Below are 16,780 nucleotides of genomic sequence, written 5' to 3' on the forward strand. Positions count from 1 at the left end.
ATTGAGAACGAATACTGCATTTACCACACGAACATTTCCTTTGTCATTAATTTACAGTGACCCAACATAAAGAGCAACACTTAACGCCAGATTACGTGGAGTTTAAAATCTCACCAAGACTCCACACTACACTTTACATGGAGCTTAATTAGTTCAATAATTACCAGGTTTACCAGGATGCTGCCTGGATTAGAGGGTATGAGCTATAAGGAGAGGTTGGATAAACTTGGGTTGTTCTCTCTGAAGTGGCGGAGACTGAGGGGAGACCTGATAGAAGTTTATAAAACTACGAGAGGCATAGATAGAGTAGACAGCCGGAATCTTTTTCCCAGGGTTGAAATGTCTAACACCAGATGGCATGAATTTATGGTGAGAGGGGGAAAGTTTAAAGGAGATGTGTGGGGCAAGTTTTTCCACACAGAGAGCGGTGGGTGCCTGGAATGCGCTGCCAGGGGTGGTGGTGGAGTCAAATATGATAGAGTTGTTTAAGAGGCTTTTAGACAGGCACATGAATGTGCAGAGAATGGAGGGAGATGGACATTGTGTAGGCAGAAGGGATTAGATTAGTTAAACATTTAATTACCAGTTTAATTAGTTCGGCACAGACATTGTGGGCCGAAGGGCCTGCTCCTGTGTTGTACTGTTCTATGTTCTATAAAAAATCCTTGTCTTGTTTTCTCTATATCTCCCAAGGCCTCTCTCTATCTTAGTTTTGTTCAAAAAAAGATACTTCAACACAATACCCATTTCTCTCTGGCGGAGACAGAATGTGCTTCTCATTCCTAACTTATTTGAAAGGAAATTGAAGCTGGTGACACTTTACCTGTTGGATGAATTTTCTAAAAAAAAAGAGCAAAAATAAACTGGATCTTTCCAAATCTCCCTTCGGAAAAGTGTTCAACGGAAATCTGAGATCTGGATTTTTATTTATCACTTGGTTTTGAAGGTAAAGCGATAGTTTCCTCTTGTTCTTTTACATTTAAACATGTGAATCATTGGAGAGTTAATGCTTGAAATATATGTGACAATCTTTAATATACAGCAGTGAATGCTTTCAGCTACTTTACAACAGTACAATGATCACAGGGCTATATGACAGAGTCAGAAAAAGGCCTTGCAGCCCATCATGTCCGTGCCGACCTACACAAATCCCATTTGCCCACTTTACAACCATATATCCTTCAATGCCTTGCCTATTTAAGTGTCTGTCTAAATGCTTCTTAAAACGTAGTGACTATATCTGATTCCACCCCCTCCTCTGGCAGCACGTTCCAGATGTCACCACTCTGTGTGTGTGAAAGATTTACCCCTCAGATCCCGTTTAAAGATCCCTCCTCTCACCTTAAATCTATGCCCTCTTGCTTTTGATACACCTATCACGGGGAAAAGATTTTGACTATCTACCCTATCTCTGCCTCTCATAATCTTACACACCTCTATCAGGTCACCCCTCAGTCTCCTTCACTCCAGGGAAAACAAGCCCAGCCTTTCTGATCTCTCCCCATAACTAAACTCCTCCAATCCAGGCAACATCCTGGTCAATCTCCTCCGCACTCTCTCCAGTGTAATCACAACCAAAGTGTCTTCAGTGTGCCAAGTAATTCACTCTTCATTCAGGCATCTTATATCCTTTGAGAGTGGACAACTCTTTCACTTTAAAATGCATAATCTCATTCAAGTATATATCTACATCAATTTATATCGCATACAGATAATACTTTGGTCTTTTTTTTTTACTTACACTACAAAACTAAGTTGGACAGGTCCAAGTGTTGCATTTTGGGAAGTTAAACCAGGCCGGGACTTACGCAGTGAATGACAAGGCTCTGGGCAGTGTTGTAGAACAGACAGACCCAGGGGTACGGGTACACAGTTTCCTGTAACTGGCGACACAGGTAGACAGGGTGGTGAAGACTCCATTTGGCATGCTGGCCTTTATTGGTCAGAGACCAAGTACAAGAGTTAGCATGTCATGTTACAGCTGTAGAAGACGTTGGTGAGAGCGCACTGGGAATATTGTGCGCAGTTCTGAAGGGAAGCCGGAAAGATTCACAAGGACGTTGCTGGGACTAGTAAGCTTGCGAGACTGGATAGGCTGGGACTGTTTTCCCTGGAGCGAAGGAGGCTGAGGGGTGACCTTATAGAGGTTTATAAAATCACGAAGGGCATCGATAAGATCAACTGTCAGTGCTTTTCCCAGGGTAGGAGAGTCTAAAACTAGGGGGCATAGATTTATGGTGAGAGGGGAAAGATTTAGAGGGAACCTGGGGGCAAGTGTTTCACACACCGGGTGGTAGGTATATGGAATGAGCAGCCAGAGGAAGTGTTAGAGGCAGGTACAATTAGACAGTTACATAAGATGAGATATCTTTATTAGTCACATGTACATCGAAACACACAGTGAAATGCATCTTTTGTGTAGAGTGTTCTGGGGGCAGCCCGCAAGTGTCGCCACGCTTCCGGCGCCAACATAGCATGCCCACAACTTCCTAACCAGTATGCCTTTGGAATGTGGGAGGGAACCGGAGCACCCGGAGGAAACCCACGCAGACACAGGGAGAACGTACAAACTCCTTACAGACAGTGGATGGAATTGAACCAAAGTTGCTGGCGCTGTAAAGCGTTACGCTAACCGCTGCAGATAGATTTAGAGGGATATGGGCCAGAAGCAGGCAAATGGGACTATAATTATGTGGTCATCTTGGTCGGTATGGACAAGTTGGGCCAATGGGCTTGTTTCCATGCTGTCACAACCCTGACACTAATTGCGATACTGATCACAACCAATCTTTTATTTACCTACCTGAAAGAGCATCATAGAACTCATCGTCACTCAGGACACTCTGTGGCGGTGACCCTTTGACTACAGACTGCTCAAGTTCATGATGTTCACAGGCTAGAGTCTGCAGAGCCTCGGAAAGTATTTTGTTCTTCTCTCGTTCCTGCTCTAATCGCAGATTCCGCACCTGATGAGAAAGAAAATTGGTTAAGAGGGTGGAAGAAGGGGAAGTGCTGGGGGAGGGAGAGAGAAAAAATGAAAGCGTCGAGAGAGAGAGAAAAGTTGAGAGAAAAAGAAAGAATGCCAGAGAACGAGATGAAGTAGAGAACAAAGGGTTGAGATAGAGAGGGAAGAAAGGAGAGGAGAGAGCAGAGAAAGAGATAGAGGTGATAGGGAAAGAAGAGAATGAGAGAGAAGAGAATGAGAGAGGAGAGAGAGAGAGCAGATTTCAGAAGAACTTTCAAATGAGGTTTACGTTCGAAGGGAAAAATTACCAGGGCTATCCAAAGGGGCACACACAGGTCAATTCTCCCAATCAGGTGAGAATGATGGACTACATGAACCCTTACAGTGTTGTTTATTCATCAATCTGAAGGAGCAATGGAAGGAAGAGCAAGAGAGAAGGCAGCGAGGGGAGCAAGTGAGTAACAGCGATCTGAATATACAGTGTAAAGGAAAATAGAAACATTCAAGGCAAAGAGATTCGTGCAATGAAGCAAGAAAACCTTATTGCCTGCCTGACATGATAGAAGCTTACTCTGCATAATATTTAAACATCAAACTGGTACAAAAAAAATCTTATTGGTTCAGTGATCTAGCCAATACAATGATTAAAAAATTACAATCATGTCCAGGTCAAAACAAATTTCACTCTGGCCCTCATATATCCAGTGAATAAAAGTCCTCATCCATTCAATACACCCCAGGTATTTACAGCATTTCTGTTTTACATACAAGACAGGCCAAGGCGAATGTTTAAGAGCAAGGGAAAGACAGCTTGAATGACAGAGAACCAACTACCAAACTTCAGAAAGGCATAGAACAATGCTTCGTGAAACACTCAAAGCTATTGTCTGATAACTTCAGATGGAAAGTTGTGGAGCACTAGCAAGTAGAACTTCATCCCAACAAGTATGAGCTGATGCATTTTCAGAAGTTGGGGAAGGACATTTACAGTAATTGGTAGGGCACTGAGGAATGTTGATGGACAGAAGGACCTTGGAGTTCTAATCCATCGCTTCCTGAAAGTGGCCACACAGGTCAGTATGAAGGCACATGGCAAGCTGGCCTTCACAGGTCAGGGCATAGAATATAAAAGTTGGGATGTTATGTTGCAACTTTACAAAGTACCACACCACAAGTTGGAGTGCACTTGGAGTACGGAGTGCAGTTCCAGTTGCCACATAGTAGGGAGGATGTGGTTGTGCTGGAGAGAGTGCAGAGGAGATTCACCAGGATGTTGCCTGGGATGGAGGACTTGGGATGGGGAGAGATTGGAGAAGCTGGGCTTGTTTTCCCTGGAGCAAAGGAGGCTGAGGGGTGACCTGACAGAAGCAGATAAAATTATGAGGCATAATGTAGGTAGTCAGAATCTTTCCCCCATGATAGGGGTATCAAAAACAAGAGGGCATAGGTTTAAGGTAACAGGAAGGAGTTTTAAAAGGGATCTGGGGGTAAGTTTCTTTTACACAGAAAGTGGTTGACATCTGGAACTCACTGCCAGAGGACGTGGTAGAATCAGACACAATCACTATGTTTACGAGGTCTTACTGGTTAGACAACACTTGGAGTATTGTGTTCAGTTCTGGTCGCCTCATTATCGGAAGGATGTGCAAGCTTTAGAGACGGTGCAGAGGAGATTTACCAGGATGCTGCCTGGATTGGAGAGCATGTCTCACGAGGATAGGTTGAGTGAGCCAGGGCTATTCTCTTTGGAGAGGAGGAAGATGAGAGGTGACTTCATAGAGGTGTACAAGATGATAAGAGGCATAGATTGAATGGACAGTCAGAGGCCCACCAAGTCTCTGCTGACCATGATGCCAATTTAAAATGCACATCTCCCTCCATATGGTCCATATCCCTCCATTCCCTGCCTGCTCCTGTGTCTGTCTAAAAGCCTCTTAAACATTGGTATCTGCATCCACCACCTCCCCTGGCAGCACGTTCCAGACACCCACCTACCTCTGTGTGAACAAAAAAACTTGCTACATAAATCTCCTTTAAACTTTCCCCCTCTCACCTTAAAGCTATTTTCCCAGATACTTGGAAAAAAGACTATCTATGCCTCTCATAATTTTATAAACCTCTATCAGGTCTCCCCTCAGCCTCCTCTGCTCCAGAGAAAACAATCCAAGTTTGTCCAACCTCTCCTTATAGCTCACACCCTCTAATCCAGGCAGCATCCTGGTGAACCTCTTCTGCACCCTCTCCCAAGCCTATAATGTGGTGACCAGAACTACAAACAATACTCCAGATGTGACCTAAGCAAAGTTTTATACAACTGCAACATGAATTACCCACTTTAAAACTCAGCACCCTGACCAATGAAGGCAAGTATACCGGACACCTTCTTTACCACCCTATCCACTTGTATATAAATATAAATATTTATCTGGTTCCTTTTTAAACACCCCTCAGATCTCCTTAAATTTCTCCCCTCTCACCTTAAACCTATAGCTTTAGCCTCCCCTAACCTGGGAAAAGATTCCGACCATCTACCTCATCCATGCCCCTCACCATTTTTTAAACCCCTACAAGGGCGGCGCTCAGCTATGTGTGAACAACCCCAGCCTGTCCAATCTCTCCTCATCACTAAAGCCCTCCTTCCCCAACAACGTCCTGGTGAACCTCTTCTGCACCCAGTTGGTACCACATCCCTCCTGTAATGTGGCAACCAGGTTTTCAATGCCCATGGCAAGGTACCAGACAACAGGCTGTGGAATAAAGTCATGCAGTCATAGAATCAGAGTAATGCAGCAGGGAAACAGGCCTTCGGCCCAACCTGTCTCTGCCGACCAAGATGCCCATCTAAGCTGGTGCATTTGCCCGTGTTTGGCCCATATCCCTCTAAACCCCTCCTATCTATGTACTTATCCAAATGTCTTTTATTGTACCCACCTCAACCACTTCCTCTGGCAGCTCGTTGCACATAGATACCAACCTTTGTGTAAAAAAGTTGCCCCTCATGCTCCTCTTAAATCTCTCCCCTATCTTAAACCTATGCCCTCTAGTTCTCAATTCCCTTTCCCTTGGAAAAAAGACTGTGCACATTCATCCCATCGATGATCGAACTTGATGTATTTTCACACAGATCATGAGACCTTTTTACAAGCAGAGTCTCATGAATTAATGTATACATCCATTAATGTATTGCTCTTAATCTTTGTGGAATCGCAGAGCACCAAAGGCATGTGACACGCAGTGCCTGTGCCAGCTCCTTGGAGGCTGATAATTAACTCTCATTCCTTTGTTATTTTCCCCAAAGCTCTGTACGGAGTGATGTGAGGATTAATCACCTTTGTACGAGTGGCTGCAGGGCCTCGTATGGACTACAAGGCAATCCAGCTGTGAGAGTAAAATAGGTAACATCTGGCTGATACCTTTCCACAGAGTGTACTGCAAATGGGCAGGGCAAACGTTCAGGGACTAATGGTTTGGAATAGCCTTGCCTTCGTGATCACACAGAGACATATCTCTTCCAACACAGAGGGTCAATAACAGCTAATGCTGAATACTTAATACTGAAATGTATGTTGGTGTCCACAATATTGATTAAAATCTATAAGTAAAGAAATTTGGCATGTCCCCTTTGACACCTCATCAATTTTTATAGATGCACCATAGAAAGCATCCTATCCGGATGCATCACGGCTTGGTACAGCAACTGCTCTGCCCGGGACCGCAAGAAACTGCAGAGAGTTGTGGACACAGCTCAGCACATCACAGAAACCAGCCTCCCCTCCATGGACTCTGTCTACACTTCTTGCTGCCTCAGTAAAGCAGCCAACATAATCAAAGCCCCTCCCACCCCAGACATTCTCTCTTCTCCCCCCTCCCATCAAGCAGAAGATACAAAAGCCTGAAAGCACGGACCACTAGGGTCAAGGACAGCTTCTATCCCGCTGTTGTAAGACTATTGAACGGTTCCCTAGCACGATAAGATGGACTCGACCTCACAATCTACCTCGTTATGACCTTGCACCTTATTGTCTGCCTGCACTGCACTTTCTCTGTAACTGTAACACTTTATTCTGCATTCTGTTATTGTTTTCCCTTGTACTACCTCAATGCACTGATGTGATGAAATGATCTGTATGGATGGCATGCAAAACAAAGTTTTTCACTGTACCTCGGTACATGTGACAATAATAAACTAACTCACCAATTTAAAATGAAGTAACAAATCCAATAGCAAGAATTCAAATTAATTAGAGAAGCAGAGTGTCATTTGCTTAAAGTAATGAGGTACTAAGCCATGGGAGTGCCTCTGAGGCCCCTCTTGTTCCTCTATGCTTCATTTCCTTATTATTTAGCATCTACGATTGGATAAAGTGATTAAGAAAGCATTCTTTCCTTTATTGACTATGGCACAGACCATAGGCATAGAAAAATATGGTCCTTACTCAGGCATACAAGATTAGGGTAGATAGGCAAAGTGGTCAGTATGTACGTGGTGGGCCGAAGGGTCTGTTCCTGTGCTGTAGAACTCTGACTGTAACACAAGAGCAGGTAGCTAATGCTAACAAAACAATCAGCAACATCTCTGCCACGGTTATCCTCAATACTGGTGCCCCACAAAGCTGCATCCTCAGCCCCCTACTCCCTATACACTCATGACTGTGTGGCCAGATTCTGCTCTAACTCCATCCACAAGAGCGCGGATGACACCACCATAGTGGGCCATATCTCAAACAATGGCAAGAAGGAGATAGAGAGCATAGTGGCATGGTGTCATGACAACAGCCTTTCCCTTAACGAGAGCAAAACAACAGAGCTGGTCATTGACTTCAAGAAGGGTGGTCAGTGCACATGCTCCTGTCTATGTCAACAGTGCTGAGGTCGAGAGCTTCAAGTTCCTAGGTGTAAACATCAATAGCTTGTCCTGGTCCAACCACGTAGATGCTACAGCCAAGAAGGCTCACCAGCGCCTCTACTTCCTCAGAAAGCTAAGAAAATTTGGCATGTTCCCGTCGACCCTCACCAATTTTTACAGATGCACCACAGAAAGCATCCTATCTGGATGCATCACGGCTTGGTACGGCAACTGCTCTGCCCGGGACCGCAAGAAACTACAGAGAGTTGTGGACACAGCCCAGCACATCACGGAAACCAGCCTCCCCTCCATGGACTCTGTCCACACTTCCCACTGCCTCAGTAATGCAGCCAGCATAATCAAAGACGCCACACAACCCTGGACATTCTCTCTTCTCCCCCCTTCCATCGGGCAGAAGATACAAAAGCTTGAGAACACGTACCACCAGGCTCAAGGACAGCTTCTACTCTGCTGTTATCAGACTCTTGAAAGGACCTCACAGACACTAAAAGATGAACTCTTGATCTCCCAATCCACCTCACTATGGCCCTTGCACTTTATTGTCTGCCTGCACTGCACTTTCTCTGTAACTGTAACACGATGTTCTGCATTCTGTTTTTCTTTTTATTACCTCGATGTACTTATGTGCGGAATGATCTGTCTGGACAGCATGCAAACAAAAAGTTCTTCACTGTATCTTGGTACACATGACAATAATAAACCAAAACTAGTTTGTGACAGCCATGGTCCAGTTGAGTTTTCATTTCACACCTGAGCCAGACTGAGGTTCTACAAACCATCAGTGACCAGACCTACCAATCTATCAAGACCTCTTTAACCCCTTCACCCTACCCCAATCTGATGCATGGTTTCTAGAAACCCTTTCTGGTCCCTTTACGTTTGCCCTGTCAGTTTAACAATGATGAAAAAAACCTGGGTTTCTCCCACCTCATTCACCCCAACCAAGATCTGGAGGAGACAAGTGAGGTGGCCAAAATGCACAAGTGACAAGTCAAACCTTCCTCTGCTAATGAGTGCAGCAATCTGGAACAAATAATGGGCACATCCTCACCTCCTGCCTATTAGGGAGTAGCAAGCAATAGTCAGAGGGTATGAAGTAACCAACCATTAATACAGTACCAGCCGTCAAACTATTCCAAATGCAACTTACAAGCAGTAATTGGCGTTGAAATTACAAGGACAACTACATAAAAACATGGCACAACCCTAATCACTACAGTTTAGCAACACTGTGACCACTTTGATCACTTTGCACTAAAATGGACTTTCTTTTGTTCTAATTGTGTTCTTTCTTGTAAAAATTGTTTACGTTTTTCTTGTGAATGCTGCTTATCTGATGCTCTGTGCCTGTGACCTTGCTGCAAGTAAGCTTTTCATTGCACCCGTGCACACATGGACTTGTGCATCTGACGATAAACTCGACTTTGACTAGAACAGGTAGAACATTGCTTTCTCAGTTTCCAAAGCACATCTCTCAACAGACGCATAGTGATACACAGCGAGACAGAGCAAATGTGACATCACCATGACACTTTTGTATGCATTGGCCAAATGTCCACACAAGGCTATGTTGGTTGGACTACATCAGGACCCCAGCACAGCTACACTGGAGGGAAGTGTCACATCCATCGATAGGAGGTACAATAGATGCAGGGGGTCTGTGTCTCCAACACCGGAATGAGATCAGATGCGGTTTCGGACTTGATATCGTGCAATCGAGCACATCAGAGGTGGTCACAGACTCTGCTTTGGAAATCGACACCCCTCCACTTTTGCCCCTGTTGGGGTGTATGACTCCCTGGTTCGTTCATCCAACCCTCCCCTAACTAGAACAGCACTTGTATCCCCCCCCGGGCAGTCTACAACCCGACGGCATGGACACTGAACTCTCCAGCTTCAGGTAACCTGCTCCCCTCTGTCTCCTCCTGATCTCCCCAGTTCCTCCTACACCCCCCCCCCCCCCACCCCCATCATCCTGTTTCCTCCTCCTCCCCCCCACCCTCTCCATCTGCCCACCGCCCACACACCCCTCCCACTGGGTCCCCCCCCCCCCCCACTGTTCCCACCTGCCCTCCCCACCTCCCTTATCTGGTTCCAGGCTCCACCTTCCTCCCCTATCAGATCCCACCATCTGCAGCCCTCTGTCACCCCCACCTCTCACCTCCCAGCCTCTGTCGCTGCTCCCACTCCCCCCTCCCCCATCTGCCCGTCACCCCTCCCCACCTGGATCCACCCATCACCTGCCAGCTCTTGCTCCTCCCCTCCCCTCTTAGCCAACATAATCAGAGACCCCTCCCACCCCGGACATTCTCTCTTCTCCCCCCTCCCATTGGCAGAAGATACAAAAGCCTGAAAGCACGTACCACCAGGCTCGAGGACAGCTTCTATCCCGCTGTTATCAGACTGTTGAATGGTCCTCTAGTACAATAAGATGGACCCTTGACCTCACAATCTATGACCTTGCACCTTACTGTCTGCCTGCACTGCACTTTCTCTGTAACTGTAACACATCATTTTACATTGTTATTGTTTCCCCTTGTACTACCTCAATGCACTGATGTGATGAAATGATCTGTATGGATGGCATACAAAACATAGTTTTTCCACTGTACCTTGGTACATGTGACAGTAATAAACCAATTTATCTCCCTTACATCTTTCAGTCCAGATGAAGGCTCTGACCCACTGTGTTCCTCCAGCATCTTGTTCATTCATCAGAAAATTGCCTTGTGTTGAATAAACACACATAAAATGTTGGAGGAACTCAGCAGGTCAGGCAGCATCTATGGAGGGAAATAAACAGTCAACGTTTCAGGTCGAGACCCTTCATCAGCTGTCTCCATCTTGCGTTGAATAAAGCTATTACATCTACAGGTCTGAATTCTGAGTGGCTCCTTCTATCACAACACCGCCCTCGATACGTAGACAGTTTTGAGATAAACCCCCTCACTGGACAGGCAGCAGAGGTTTACAAACATGCAAATTAGGAGCAGAACCATTGAATAAGATCTTGGCTGATCCGTGACCCCAACTCGGCATTCCCATTTACCGCCAGTCGCCTTTTGCCCCCCGCTTGTCAAAAATCCCGTTCTGCCTTAAAAATATTCAAAGATCTGCTTCCACTGGCTCTTGAGGGACTTCCAAGAATTAAAACCATTGGAGACAAAAAACTTCACCGCACCCGTCCTAAATATGCGAGCTGTTATTTTTAAACCATGACTTCCAGCTCCAGACCTGGACAACCCTGGTGAAGAACCTTGCCCCACCTCCAAGAACTGTTCTTGTACAATGAACTTAACCCCACCTAGTGGCAAAAGGAGAACTGATCCCAGTGGTGAAAAGTGATTTAAGTACAGGGGAACACCCCACTCCACAAATATGCACTGGGTCAATTTAATGAACAACAAGGACACAGGGGAAAGGTTTCAGAAAATGTGACGGTGACTGCCAGTCAGCTCTCGACTTCCTTTTTATAAAGTTACAGCATCATTCAACACACCATTCAGTCTGGCATGCACATGACAAATCTTTGAAAGAGCCTTCAACTACGTTCACTTGGCTGCTACAAGCTCCTGAGAAACACGCTTCCATTGTCACTGAGATTATAACAGCTTTCTGCCAGTATAAATAAAAATTTTTCCAAACTTCTTGCGTTCCTTTCTGTGTTCTTGAATTAGACACTCATCCTGACACTTGGAAATATATCATCATCACTGGGTTGAAACCCTGGAACTCCCTCCCCAGCAGCACTATGGGATCTCCTTCACCAGAAGGACTGTAGTGGCTCAGGAAGATATATGGAATAGTACAGCACAGGAACAGGCCCTTCGGCCCACGATGTTGTGCCGAAGTAATTAAACTAGTACCTTCAGTTTACACATGGTACATACCCCTCCATTCTCTGCACACTCATGTGCCTATCCAAGAGCCTCTTAAACTCCACTATCGTATCTGCTTCCACCACTATCCCTGGCAGCCCGTTCCAGGCACCCACCGCTCTCTGTGTATAAACTTGCCCCGCACATCTCCTTTAAACTTTTCCCCCTTCGAGGCACGCCCTCTAGTATTAGACATTTTGACCCCGGGAAAAAGGTACCAGCTGTCTACCCTATCTATGCCCCTCACAATCTTATAAACCTCTATCAGGTCTCCCCTCAGCCTCTGCTGCTCCAGAGAAAACAAGTTTATCCAAACTCTCCTCATAGCTCATGCCCTCTAATCCAGGCATCATCCTGGTGAACCTCTTCTGCACCCTCTCCAAAGCCTCCACATCCTTCCTGTAACGGGGGCGACCAGAACTGAATGCAGTACTCCAGTAGCGGCCTAACTAGAGTTTTATAAAGCTGCAACGTAACTTCCTGACTCTTGAACTCAGTGCCTCAACTAATAAAGGTAAGCATGCCTCAAGCTTATCGCCCTATTGACCTGTACAGCTATGGATGGCTCACCCCCCAACTTCTCATGGGCATTTAGGGATGGGGAATAAATGTTGGTCAGTGGTGTCCAGATCCCAGAAGAGAATAAAGAAATACTGTTTTATATCTTGGACTGATGACTGACCCAAAGTCCAAACATTTCTTCCTTCTTAATCAACAACCCCCAGAACAGGGCTTCCCCTTCCGTTACTATCCCACAGTGATTCTACAGGAACTACTTTGCTATTTCTCTGTTAGATTAGTTCGTCACATGCACCAATTCCAAATACAGGAAGTCCCTGACTTACGAACACCCGTACATACGAACTGACCTTCGTGGTCTTAACGACCTTCAGTTTGTAAGCGGGCCTGGCCCCCGATCCTACCACGGCGGCAGTACACCTTCCTTGGCCCAACCCCGGGCCAAGTGCGTATGTGCGGCTGGGGCCACACGCGGCCACGCTCCCCGGGCCAAGTGCGCATGCGCGGACACTGTTCCGAGTTACAGACAAAATCGGGTTACGGACAGTCTCAAAAACGGAACTCGTTTGTAACCCGGGGACTTCCTGTATAATAAATACAGCAATAACTACAATGAGCACAAAACACCATAATGGTGCAAAGACTGCAGTGCAGTCTGAGGTAGTGCAGAAAGAAATGCTAAAGCAATAATAACAGAAGAGGGAGAGCTATGAGTCCGAGAACGTGGCAGCACCACCAGGAAGAGGTGACGGTTCAGGAGTTTGACAGCAGTGGGGAAGAAGCTGTTCCTGAGTCCGGACGTCCGGGCTTTCAAGCTCCTGTATCTTTTCTCTCTTCTACCTTCTGGGAGAAGGGAATGGCTGGGGGGGGGGGGAAGGTATCCTTGACGATACCGTCAGCCTTCCTGAAGCAACGCACGGTGAAGACGGACAGGATGGGAGGAAGTGAGGAGCCTGTGACGGACTGGGCAGCGTTTACCGCTCTCTGCTGGTTCCATCGGTGCAGAGCAGAGCAGCCGCCATACCAGGGCTCGAGATGCAACCCGTCAGGGTACTTTCTGTAGCGCTTCTGCAGAAGTTTGAGAGAATCCTCGCGGAGGTGCCGAATTTTCTCAGATGCTGAAGAAATTAAATACACTGACGTGCTCTGGTGATCACTGCATCAGTGTGGAGGGACCAGGGGAGGTTGCTGGTGATATGGATGCCCAGGAACATGAAGCTGTCAACCATCCCAACAGCAGCTCTGTTGATGAGGACAGAGTTATATTCACTCTCTGCTTCCTCAGGTCAACAACCAGCTCCTCTATCTTGCCGATGTTAAGGGCAAGGTTGTTGTACCGACACCAGACACAAGGTCCGTGATCTCTCTCCTGTACATTTTCATCATCAATTTTCTCCCTCATTTCACTGCACCCAGATGACTTGCTGATTGTGTGAGGTAAAAGGAACAACTCAGTAACTGCAGCAAGCAATTAAACTCACAGAAGGTACAACCACCTTAACCAGTTGCTGCAGGTCCAACGCACTCTCTGCACCTGCAGTCCATCTGGAAGCTCAGCTGAAAGTAACTTTCCACATTACCCATTAACCCGTTCCTTCACACACCCAACACAATTTTATTTTAGGAAGATCAAAAGAGTGCAATCTCAGATCATGCATCATCTATGGAATGGTAACCAGCATTTCTGGTCATCCTGAAACATTAACCCCGGATCTTTCTCCACTGACGCTTCCTTACCTGGGGAAAATTCCAGACTCTCTTGTTTTAGTTAACATTTCTAGCATCCTTGACACTTTGCTTTCATCTCACTGGTTTGACGAAAGCCTGCACCATTTAATTTGCCATTTCGAAATAAGAAGCCTTGTGTTGAGGTGTGAAAGTCCGATCTAATATTGACTTGTATCTTACCTAGGAACACGAATTATTGGATAACTTTTTGTTGTTATTTGGTACCTCTACCAGAGTTATGAACCTTTCAGCATATATTAAAGATTTATCAGAGTGAAAAAGACTACACGATAAGGGTGGAGATATTTTGTATTCAAGTTCCTAGGAGTGAACATCAGCAACAGCCTGTCCTGGTCCAACCACATAGACGCCATGGCCAAGAAAGCTCACCAGTGCTTCTACTTCCTCAGGAGGCTAAAGAAATTCGGCAAGTCCCTGATGACCCTCACCAATTTTTATCGATGCACCATAGGAAGCATCCTATCCTGATGCATCACGGCTTGGTGTGGCAACCGCTCTGCCTGTGACCACAAGAAACCGCAGAGAGTTGTGGACACAGCCCAGCACATCACGGAAACCAGCCTCCCCTCCATGGACTCTGTCTACACTTCTCACTGCCTCGGTAAAGCAGGCAGCATAATCAAAGAACCCTCCCACCCCAGACATTCTCTCTTCTCTCCTCTCCCATTGGGCAAAAGATACAAAAGCCTGAAAGCACGTACCACCAGGCTCAAGGACAGCTTCTATCCCGTTGTTATAACACTATTGAATGGTCCCCTAGTACGTTAAGGTGGATTCTTAACCTCACAGTCTACCTTGTTATGACCTTGCACCTTATTGTCTGCCTGCACTGCACTTTCTATGTAACTGGAACACTTTATTCTGCATTCTGTTGTTGATTTCAATTGTACTACCTCAAAGTACTTATGGTTTGAAATTATCTGTATGGATTGCTTGAAAAACTAAGTTTTTCACCGTATCTTGGTACATGTGACAATAATAAACCAATTCCAATACCAATATTGTCTGGGATAGAATATTTCATCTAATGAAGTGACACCAAATTTGCTTTCCTTGGAACAGAAGAGGCTGAGGGCAGGCCTGATAGAGGGTGCAAAATTACAAGGGGCACAGATATGGTGGATAATGAGAAAAAGTTCCCCTAGCAGAAATATCCATGACCAGAGAGCACAGGTTTAAGGTAAGGGGTGGGAGATTCAGAGGAGATTTGAGGAAGATTGGTTTTTTATCCAGAGGGTGGTTGAAATCTAAGTATTTAGACGAACACTTGAAATGCTATGACTCTGTCTTGAGTGCTGGGAAATGGGATTAGTATAGAACGGTCCTCAATGAACAGCATGGATAAAGTGGGCTGAAGGGCCTGGCACAATGCTGTATGACTCTTAACGACCAGAAGGGCTGGGGCAGGTTAAGAGACAGGCAGAGGTTTGAAGAGGAACATGAGAATGTTCAGGATACAAGTCTCACTCGAGGTCCTTCCTAGCCCAGGGGATGGACTGAAGGTTCGAGATGTTTTCCTGAAGGTCTGCCTGACATCAAAGACAGAGCAAAGGCTGGAAACAGAAATTTGCTCCTTTGGAACGTATTGCCTGTACAATGAGGAAGCAGGTTCAACATTCACTTTCAAAATGGAATTAGATAGATAAATGATACAGGGCTGTGGGGAGAAGAGCAGAGGAATAGAACTACCTGGAGAACCGGTTAAGTACAGGTCTTGAGATAGGGAACTGGTTGAAATAAAACCACAAGAGTGGGGCGAATCAGGGAGTGAGGAAAGTCACGGAGTGGAGAGGGAGTGAGCATGAGAGAGAGTGTGAGTGAGCGAGTGCGTGCGTGTCTTCAGAGGCTTTAAGGCAAAGTATAATACAGGTCGTACCAGGATGAAGATCCTTTCAAAAAGTATAAAGATTTGAAAAAAAATTAGTCTTTTATTCAATGAAACACAATGAGACAAGGAAAGGTGCTTAAGGTTATTTCAGGCTGGAATAGGATGCACCCAGACAGCTCTGAGTAGTTCTGAGTTCAACCTGGATAAGTGTGAAGTGATACACTTCGGGAGATCAAATTTGAAGGCAGAATACAAGGTTAATGGCAGGACTCTTAGCAGTGTGGAGGAACAGAGGGATCTTGGGCTCCACGTCCATAGATCCCTCAAGGTTACTGTGCAGGTTGATAGGATTGTTAAGAAGGTGTATGGTATGTTGGCCTTCATTAGTCAGGCTATTGAATTCAAGAGCTATGAGGTGATGTTGCAGCTCTATAGTACTGGTTTGACCATACTTGGAGTATTGTGTTCAGTTCTGGTCGCCTCATTATAGGAAGGATGTGGAAGCTTTAGAGAGGGTGCAGAAGAGATTTACCAGGATGCTGCCTGGATTGGAAAAGCATGTCTTATAAGGATAGGATGAGTGAGCTAGGGCTTTTCTCTTTGGAAGGGAGAAGGATGAGAGGTGACTTGATAGAGGTGTACAAGATGATAAGAGGCATAGATCGAGTGGACAGTCAGAGACTTTTTCCCAGGGCGACAATGGCTAACACGAGGGGACATAATTTTAAGGTGATTGGAGGAAGATACAAAGGGGACTTCAGGGGTTTTTTTGTTTTACATGGAGAGTGATGGGTGTGTGGAACGCACTGCCGGCAGAGGTTGTGGGGACAGATACATTAGGGACATTTAAGAGACGCTTAGATAGACATATGAATGATAGAGAAATGGAGGGCTATATGGGAGGGAAGGGTTAGATAGATCTTAGAGCAGGATAAAATGTCAGCACAACATTATGGGCCAAAGGGCCTGTACTG

At 45.7% G+C, this 16,780-nt stretch overlaps 1 protein-coding gene across 7 annotated transcripts in view; it reads right to left on the reverse strand.

Moving 5' to 3' along the window:
• Nucleotides 1–16,780, reverse strand: part of LOC127574547 (oxysterol-binding protein-related protein 1-like) — a 212,593-nt gene that overhangs the window by 75,016 nt on the left and 120,797 nt on the right. For all 7 annotated transcript variants that reach the window (XM_052023612.1, XM_052023613.1, XM_052023614.1 and 4 more), the window contains one exon: nt 2,804–2,966. In XM_052023612.1, the coding sequence (XP_051879572.1) occupies nt 2,804–2,966 (163 nt within the window). The remainder of the gene's footprint in view (nt 1–2,803; nt 2,967–16,780) is intronic.

This window comes from Pristis pectinata, chromosome 9 (assembly GCF_009764475.1).
Source record: "Pristis pectinata isolate sPriPec2 chromosome 9, sPriPec2.1.pri, whole genome shotgun sequence".
NCBI classification, from domain to species: Eukaryota; Metazoa; Chordata; class Chondrichthyes; order Rhinopristiformes; family Pristidae; genus Pristis; species Pristis pectinata.